The 8882-nt window shown below is 44.7% G+C and overlaps 1 protein-coding gene across 11 annotated transcripts in view; it reads right to left on the bottom strand.

Moving 5' to 3' along the window:
- Positions 1–7070: 7070 nt before the first annotated feature.
- TAF1 (TATA-box binding protein associated factor 1) overlaps positions 7071–8882 on the bottom strand; it is an 87041-nt gene continuing 85229 nt past the window's right edge. For all 11 annotated transcript variants that reach the window (XM_043570589.1, XM_043570598.1, XM_043570591.1 and 8 more), the window contains one exon: positions 7071–8869. In XM_043570589.1, coding sequence (XP_043426524.1) covers positions 8650–8869 — 220 coding nt within the window. In that variant the 3' untranslated portion in view covers positions 7071–8649. The remainder of the gene's footprint in view (positions 8870–8882) is intronic.

The following is an 8882-nucleotide window of genomic DNA, read 5'->3' as shown; positions in this document are numbered from 1 at the left end:
TCTCTGTCTCAAAAATAAACATTAGGGGCGCCTGGGTGGCGCAGTCGGTTAAGCGTCCGACTTCAGCCAGGTCACGATCTCGCGGTCCGTGAGTTCGAGCCCCGCGTCGGGCTCTGGGCTGATGGCTCAGAGCCTGGAGCCTGTTTCCAATTCTGTGTCTCCCTCTCTCTCTGCCCCTTGCCCGTTCATGCTCTGTCTCTCTCTGTCCCAAAAATAAAATAAAAACGTTGAAAAAAAAATTAAAAAAAAATAAACATTAAAAAAATTTTTTTAAAAAAATTTAAAAAATAAAAAACCAAAAAGTAAAAATAAAAATTGTGATTCTATATGTCTTCTAAAGCACTTAGAGTTACCAAAAGATTATTAATATTATCACTATTATTACTTTAAGGTATACTAAAGTATTTGAGGTATATTAAAGGCATATTACAATTATGATTATTATTGCAGGTGTAATTGAAAATGCACATTCCAAACCCAGGAATTTGAATTTACATTAAGCGACCCCTACTGCCACTTTGATGTACACTAGTTTAAGAACAGCTGATACAGAGGCTAACATTACTTTGGGAATGTTGGTGGGTCACTTTCCCAAACCTCTCAGATCAGAATTACTTGGGCTGTCTGTAGAATACACAGACCACCAGTCCTCTTCCCTAGATATTCTGACTCAAGAGGGCTGAACTGGAGCCTAGGAACCAGTATTATTGTTGTTTTTAAAGTTTATTTTGAGAGGGGAGAGAGTGGCAGAGGGGCAGAGAGAGGGAGAGAGAGAATCGCAAGCAAGTCCACGCTGTTATTGTGGAGCCCGACATGGGGCTCAAACTCACAAACCTTGAGATCACGACCTGAGCCGAAATCAAGTGTCGGATGTTTAACCAACTGAGCCACCCAGGTGCCCCTAGGAACCAGAGTTTTTAACTACCTTCAAAGCTGGGGGAGAAACAAGTGAGATTATTGAGGCAAATAATGTACTGTGGTACCTAACACCCAGGGACTGCAAGAAATTTACACTACCAATAGGAAATAAATTGGCTATTTTTACACCGATAAGGGACTGAAGATTTGGAAAAAGAAACCTGAGGGGCACCTGGGTAGCTCAGTCGGTTAAGTGTCCGACTTCGGCCTAGGTCATGATCTCACGGTTTGTGGGTTCGAGCCCCGCGTCGGGCTCTGTGCTTACGACTTAGAGCCTGGAGCCTGCTTCGGATTCTGTGTCTCCCTCTCTCTCTGCCCCTCCCCAGCTCATGCTTGCACTCTGTCTCTGTCAAAAATAAATACACTTAAAAAAATTAAAAAAAAAAAAAGAAACCTGAGGTTACCTTCTCCAGCTCCACTCCACTCCCACTGAAGTTTCTCACTACTTTTAGGATAAAGAGAAAACTCCTTGTTAGGGTCTCCAGTGCCCAGAGGCATGGTTTGCACCCTTCCTACTGCTTAGATATATCCAACACCCATCCTTCTGGGTCTTGATTTAAAAGGGTCCATCTCCAGTCCAAGTACTTAATCCGTCTACCCTTTGTACCTTTCAACACGTTTCCTCATTTGTAAAATGAGAATAGTAATACCAATCTCCTAGGTGGCTCAGGATTAAATGAGGTCAGGTAAGAAAGGCTCTGTGCACAGAGGCAGGCATAGTGGATGACGGCTATTATTTAATGAAATCAAGCTCTGGGTCTACTTCCTCACAATCCGTTCTTCAACCCGCTTGCCATCTGGTTTCAACACTCATTCCAAAGAGACTGTTTGCACTAGGCTCACCAACTGCCAAGTCCAAAGGACAAATTTCAGTCCTTATATGATGGACATTTCTGCAAGTAGTGGACATTGCTGACTGCTCTATCCTTTGAAATTCTCCTCTGGCTTCCATAAAACAGTGTAACCTGTTTTCTTCATACCTCTCTGGCCAGTCTTTTTTTTTTTTTAATGCTTTATTTATTTTTGAGAGACAGCACCAGCAGGGGAGGGGCAAAGAGAGAGGGAGGCAGAAGATCCAAAGCAGGCTCTGTACTGACAGCAGCCAGCCTGATGCAGGGCTCGATCTCAGGAATCATGAGATCGTGATCTGAGCCGAAGTCGGTTGCTCAACTGACTGGGCTACCCAGGCGCCCTCCGCACCTTTTTTCATGTTTTATTTCTCTGGCCAGTCTTTTAGAGCATCTTTTGTGGTTCTTTCATTGCTGACCTTTTCAGATTTAAAAAATATACATATATTTAAAATTCTTTAAAGGTTTATTTATTTTTGAGAGAAAGGAGACAGAGTACGAGTAGGGGAGGGGCAGAGAGAGGAGATACAGAATCCAAAGCAGGCTCCAGGCTCCAGGCTCCGAGCTGTCAGCACAGAGCCCGACGCAGGGCACGAACCCACAAACCGCGAGATCATGACCCGAGCTGAAGTTGGACATTCAACCAACTGAGCCATCCAGGTGCCCCTAAAAATATATATATATTTTAAATTTATCAAAGTAATATATGCGTATCTATACACCAATAACAGCAGCCCAGCAAGGTCTTCCTTGACCATTAAATTAGCATCCTCGCCCCATATCCTCTCATATCACTTTGTTTTTTCTACATAGTACTTCTCACCCTTATTTACTTATTTATTGTCTATCTTTACTACATTGTATGCTCTTTGAGGGAAGGGGTTATGTTTTATTCACTGCTGTATTCAGAGCACCTAGAATAATGCCTGGCACCCACTAACTAGGCTCAACCAAGATTTATTGACTGAAATATCACCCACATTTAATCTGTCACTCATAGATACTACCTCCTACATTCTCTCAACCTCTGTCCACTGTCCTCTCCTTACAACTGACTGATTCAGAGCTTGTCGAAATGACTGCCACAACCATCTTCATCCTGTCCTCCTACAATCCATATCCCAAAGTGCTTCTAAAGTGATCCGAGTCCTTCAACAGATCCCTACTGCCTTTAGGATGAGGTCTCAATGGCAAAACACACAAAGCTCTCCGTGATCTGGACTGTGCTGAGTCTAGTTTCAGCTCTTGCCAGCCCCTTGCATGTGTACTGCGTTCTGACCATCCCCATTTACAGTCACATGTTCTTTGCACATGCCATTTTCTCTGCCTGGAATGATGCCCATTCCCCATCCCCAATGCCTTCCTTGCCTGGCTTACTCCTACCAGTCATTTCTGGGAAGGTCTGCCTCCCCCTGTTCCAGAGCTGGGGTTACATGTCCTCCTCTTTATCTTTACAGGACACCATACTCATCACTTCACTTATCACACTCTTGCGTGGACTCGCCCATCTCCAGCACTGTACTCAGCGCCCAGGACAGGGCTTGCTGCAGAGCAGTCGAGAAATCGTGACTGAAAGGAAATCCACCCATCTCTCTCTTATCTCTGGGTCTTCACCCCACACTGCCTTATGTTTTCTGAGAGCTGTGCTGCTAAGTACCTTTGGAGACAAACCACACAATGACTTGGTACCATTTTAAGTCAACGTCTTTAACCTCATTTGGGCTGGTTCAACACCCAGCAATCCTTTTTTTGGATCCCGTCAGCTCCAGCACCCACTTCCTTCAGCGACCATTAAAAAACACAAATGAAAACAAAGAACAAAAAAGAAACACTTAAATATAAGTAGAAGTATTTGTGGTGATAAGAAGGGGCCCTACCCCCCCTTCACCTCACTGCTAGAGGTGCTAATGGCTTGAAGTGCCTCTTGCCACCCCATTTCCTTGAGTATGCACACACAGATGTATACCCCCAAATGAAATCAAACATCATTGCCTATTATTGGTCTGAGTTTTTTCAAGAATATCTTCCTGCATTAGTACATATTGATTTTCTTCATTTTTTTTTAACAGTTGCATGCTTTCCCACTGAAGGGCTATGCCTTCATTCAATCTCTGTGCAACAGTCAGGCACATAGCTAGTTTCCCGTTTTTCATGACCGTCCTTTAGTAGTTCAACAGTTATTCAAGCTCCTGTCCCATTTCCACGTTTTTTGCAAGGATCTTGCCTGTTTCACAGAGGAAACAAAGCCAGAAGGTGGGAACTTCTTCAACTTCCCAACTCCCTTATCTCCACACCGATCTAAAACTACATCCATCCTGGGGTGCCTGGGTGGCTCAGTCGGTTAAGTGTCTGACTTCGGCTCAGGTCATGATCTCACGATTCATGGGTTTGAGCCCCGCGTCGGGCTCTGTGCTGACAGCTCAGAGACTGGAGCCTGCTTTGGATTCTGTGTCTCCCTCTCTTTCTGCTCCTCCTCTCTCAAAAAAATGAGTAAATGTTAAAAAAAAAAACAAAAAACACTACATCCATCCTTTGCTCCTCAGGAGAAAGAGACCACTTCTGCAGAATGGATTGCTAGCCATGCTGCCTAACATTCCCTTCTGTGCTCACACAGGGCTTCCCAACAGTTCTCCCATTTTTTTTTCCCAACCCCTTTCTCTATTGCTTTCTCCCCCAAGCTTATAGAAGCATGTGTACTTACCTTCCAATTTTAAGACTCTCCCCCTTTTCTGCCTCACAGCCTAGCTTCTTTTTTTTTTAAGTTTATTTTTATTTATTTTGAGAGAGAGAGCACGAACTGGGGAGGGGCAGAGAGAGAGAGAGAGAGAGAGGGAGAGAGAGAATCCCGAGCAGGCTCTGAACTGTTAGTGTAGAGCCCGATGTGGGGCTGGAACTCACAAACTGAGATCACAACCTGAGTTGAAACCAAGGGTCAGATGCTTAACCGACTGAGCCACCCAGGTGCCCCTCACAGCCCAGCTTCTTAAGAGTAGTCTATGACCTCGGGGCGCCTGGGTGGCTCAGTCAGTTAAGTATCTGACTTCGGCTCAGGTCATGATCACATGGTTCAGGAGTTCGAGCCCTGCGTCGGGCTCTGTCTGACAGCTCGGAGCCTGGAGCCTGCTTCCAATTCTGTCTCTGTCTCTCTGCCCTTCCCCTATGTGCTCTCTGTCTCTCTCTCAAATATAAAACATAAAAAAAAATTTTTAAGAGTAGTCTATGATCTCTAGTGTCACTCCCCTCATCTTCCATCTGCTCCCCACCCTACTGCTGGCTTCCAGTCTCACTACTCTACAACTGCTTGTGCTAGCTAGGGTCTCCTGGGACCTCCAAGTTGCCAAAGCCAAAGGCTCTCGCTCAAGCTTCCTGTGACTTCACCTCTCTGTGGCACCCATGTGATCTCCCCCACCCCTTAAAATTTCTTTGGTTTGAGAAGTACCACTCTTCCAGTTTTCCTTCTATTTCTGACCACACCTAAATACTGGTCTTCACCAGAATTCTGTTGTCCATGCTCTTCTGACTCAACACGTGTCCTGGGTGATCTTAACCTGCTCCCGAGGTTACACAAATCCTAAGCTTTCTACCTATTTCCCTTTAAACTTACGTGCTTCTAACCAAACTTAGTGATTTTCTCCGACCTTCCACCCTCAACCTATGAATAGTATCACTTACCCAGTCACCTAAGTCAGAAACCAAGCTTCCACTCTTTCACTTTCCATTATGCAGTCACCAAAGTGTCCCTCTCATTATGCCCCTACTGCCAACGCCTCGGCCAACTTGTTTCCATCATCTCATCTGGCATCAAACCACCCTCCCCGGTCCATCTGTTTTCACACCGTGGCCAGCGTGATCTAAGATGAGCATTTGGGGGCACCTGAGTGTCTGTTGGTTGAGGGTCTGACTCTGGATTTCAGGGCATGATCCTCGGGTGGTGGGATCGAGCCTTGCGTCAGGCTCTGTGCTGAGCATGGAGCTGGCTTGGGATTCTCTCTTTCTCCCTCTGGCCCTCTCCCCTGCTCACACTCTAACTAAAAAAAATAAGGGGTGCCTGGGTGGCTCAGTTGGTTGAGTGTCCAACTTTGGCTCAGGTCATGATCTCGCAGTTTGTGAGTTTGAGCCCCATGTCAGGCTCTGTGCTGACAGCCTGGAGCCTGGAGCCTGCTTCAGATTCTGTGTCTCCTTCTCTCTCTGCCCACCCCCCACTTGTGCTCTGTCTCTGTCTTTCAAAATTAATTTTTTTAATTAAAAAAAATTTTTTTTAATTAAATTTAAAAAAATTCATATGTGGATCTTGAGAAACTTAACAGAAGACCATGGGGGAAGGGAAGGGGAAAAAAACTGTTATAGAGAGGGAGGGAGGCAAACCACAAGAGACTCTTAAATATAGAGAACAACAGCAAAAAAAAGAATACACGAGAGAGAGAAAGAGAGAGAGAGAGAGAGAGAGAGAGAGAGAGAGAACAAACTGAGGGAGAACGGGGTGGGGGTGAGAGGGAAAATGGGTGATGGGTACTGAGGAGGGCACTTGTTGGGATGAGTGCTGGGTGTTGTATGTAAGCCAATTTGCCAAATCATATTAAACAAATAAATAAAATTTAAAAAATAAAAACAAAACGAACATTTGATCTTGAGATTTGTAATGACCATACTACACATGCTCCGTCTACTCCACCCATCCTCAATACTTGTTCCATGAACAGACCGTGCAACTTTATGCCCCGAAGCACTGCTCCCTCTGCCAAGAATGCCCTCTCCCCTCTGCTCCCTTCTGTCTGGCAAACTCCTACCTACTCTTCATGATCCATCTCAAAGGTCTCCTCTGTGAAACCCCATCCTTACTCCACAAGCAGAGTTGGAAACTCCTTCCTGTCACCACAGATCCTCGTTAAGTATTTATTGCAATGATCATGTCTTATTCAACTTATTTATTTACATGTCTGTGTCTCATTATAGACCTTAAGTTCCTTGCAATCAGAAACTAGACCTCACTTTTGTATCAGCATCAGACACACTGCTTGATAAAGACAGGGGGCTTGATAAATGTTGAGTGAACAAATGAATGAATACCATGTACCCGTGCCCAATCTCCCAAACCAAAATTCTGTCATCTTCCATTCCTCTTCTTCTGCCTCCGAATGCCAACTGGTCATTAAGTCCTGTTGATTCTGCACCGCCTGCTCCCCTGAAGATCTCTCAAATTCATGCCCCTCCTCCCTATCTTAATGCCACAGCTCTACACTGGGCTCCATTTCCCCTTGCTTGAACGAGATTTGTTCCCCTCCAAACCACTCTCCACACTATTGCTGGATTTTTTAAACTTTATTAGAAAAATAGTACATACTCATAAAAAAATTTTAGGCAATCCAGAAATAAAAGCACAATACCCTCCCAGTATACATAAAGCTATATTGCCCCCTCCCCTCCAATCCCAATACCCGGAGGTTATCACTGTGAACAGTTTAGCATACCCCCTTTCAAACCTTTTCCTTTGCATATACAAGTATATACACACACATAAATACACACGTGGTTTGGGCTTTTACAAAAATGGGGTCACACTTGTCTGTTACATATGGTTCTTCAATTTCTTTCATCCAATGTACAGAAAATTTCTAAAACACAAATCTGATTCAATCATCCCACCAGAATTCATCATTTCCCATAATACATAAATCACACTTATTATCGTCAAGGATATGCTTCCTGCGTCTTTCAGGCTCATCTCTAGCCATTCCAGCATAAATCACCTCTCATCCTTTCTGGGACAAGGCAGGCACAATCAATCAATCTAGGAACACACTCTGCTATCTCTAGACTTCGGCCTTTTCACTTCATGTTACACTCTGTCTGGACTTTTATCTGGCAAGCTCCTATTGATTCTTCAACAGTCAGCTTACAAATTACCTCTAGGAAGACTTCCCTGGCTTTTCCGAACATGATCACTCCTCTGTTTTCCCCTATATTTTGTGTCTAGCTTCTTAATTGCACTCATTGCAGAGCACTGTAAGGATTTATAAACATGCTTTGAATTCCACTCCCCCTCCCCCAACACGAAGGCGAGCTCTTCCGGCGAAAGCAATGTGTCATCTTTGCCTTTACATCTTAAGGATCTGACAGAGTTCTTGTCACGGAGGAGATGCTCAATAACAAATCTCTTGAGGATGTTATGATTCTGGGAACATTTACCTAGTACCTACTATGCATAGGCCCATGTTCTAAGCATGAAAAGAAACAGAAGACATAGTCTTTGCCCTAAGGAACCCTTTCCCCTGGGGAGGAGGGGTACAGAACACATTCACAAAGCAACGGATCATTTCTGACATATAGGCCGTTTCAAAGATTGGTAGCCATTTGCCTCATCATATAATTGAATAAATAATAAAGCCACAGGCAGTCTGTCCGATAGGTTCATGTGTTTACTGGGGCGCAGAGCCCACCAGAACCCAATTCTCTGTCCCAGCAAGGGGGCTGTCACCCGTTCCAGCCTGCAAATTACAAAGCGGAGATGATGCCACGCTTGGCAAATTTTGAAGACACCAGGAAGACAGAAAGTTGTTATTCCTTTCATCATTTGTCCTCCTTCCTGAGGGAAAAGGGGTACTGAGAGCAGTAAGTAGAGCTAAAGGAGGGTGCTGGAAGCAGAGAAGATTGCTCTCCTTTTGTCAGTGGTAGGGGAGAAGGGGTTGCTTGGTTTTAAATCACAGTGTGGCACTGCCCCAAGAAGATCAGAAGAGGTGACTTATTATGATTTATTTACTATTTCTTAATAAATTAATCCAGTGATTTCAGGATCAGACACCATATAATCATAAACAAATCAGGGAAGGTGAACCGCCTAGGCTGGAGACCAGGGAAGGCTGACCAAGGAGGCCCAAAGGAAGCCTCATTCATCAGAGTCCAAGTCACTGTCCCCAGCAATGGAGTGGAAATCCTCACTGTCCTCCTCGTCCTCTGACAGGTGGACCTGGCTTAGTACGCTCGGCCCAGAGCGCTGCTCTTCTTCCTCATCTTCTTCCTCCTCTGATACCTCATACCCACCGATGCTGCTGAAGCTTGTGTCTTGGGTGTTTGACTTGGGGTCAGGCTCCTCATAGCTCCCATAACTGAGAAGAGAAA

This window comes from Prionailurus bengalensis, chromosome X (assembly GCF_016509475.1).
Source record: "Prionailurus bengalensis isolate Pbe53 chromosome X, Fcat_Pben_1.1_paternal_pri, whole genome shotgun sequence".
NCBI classification, from domain to species: domain Eukaryota; kingdom Metazoa; phylum Chordata; class Mammalia; order Carnivora; family Felidae; genus Prionailurus; species Prionailurus bengalensis.
Note: the sequence above shows the minus strand (reverse complement) of the source record. Positions and strands in the feature narration are given on the sequence as shown.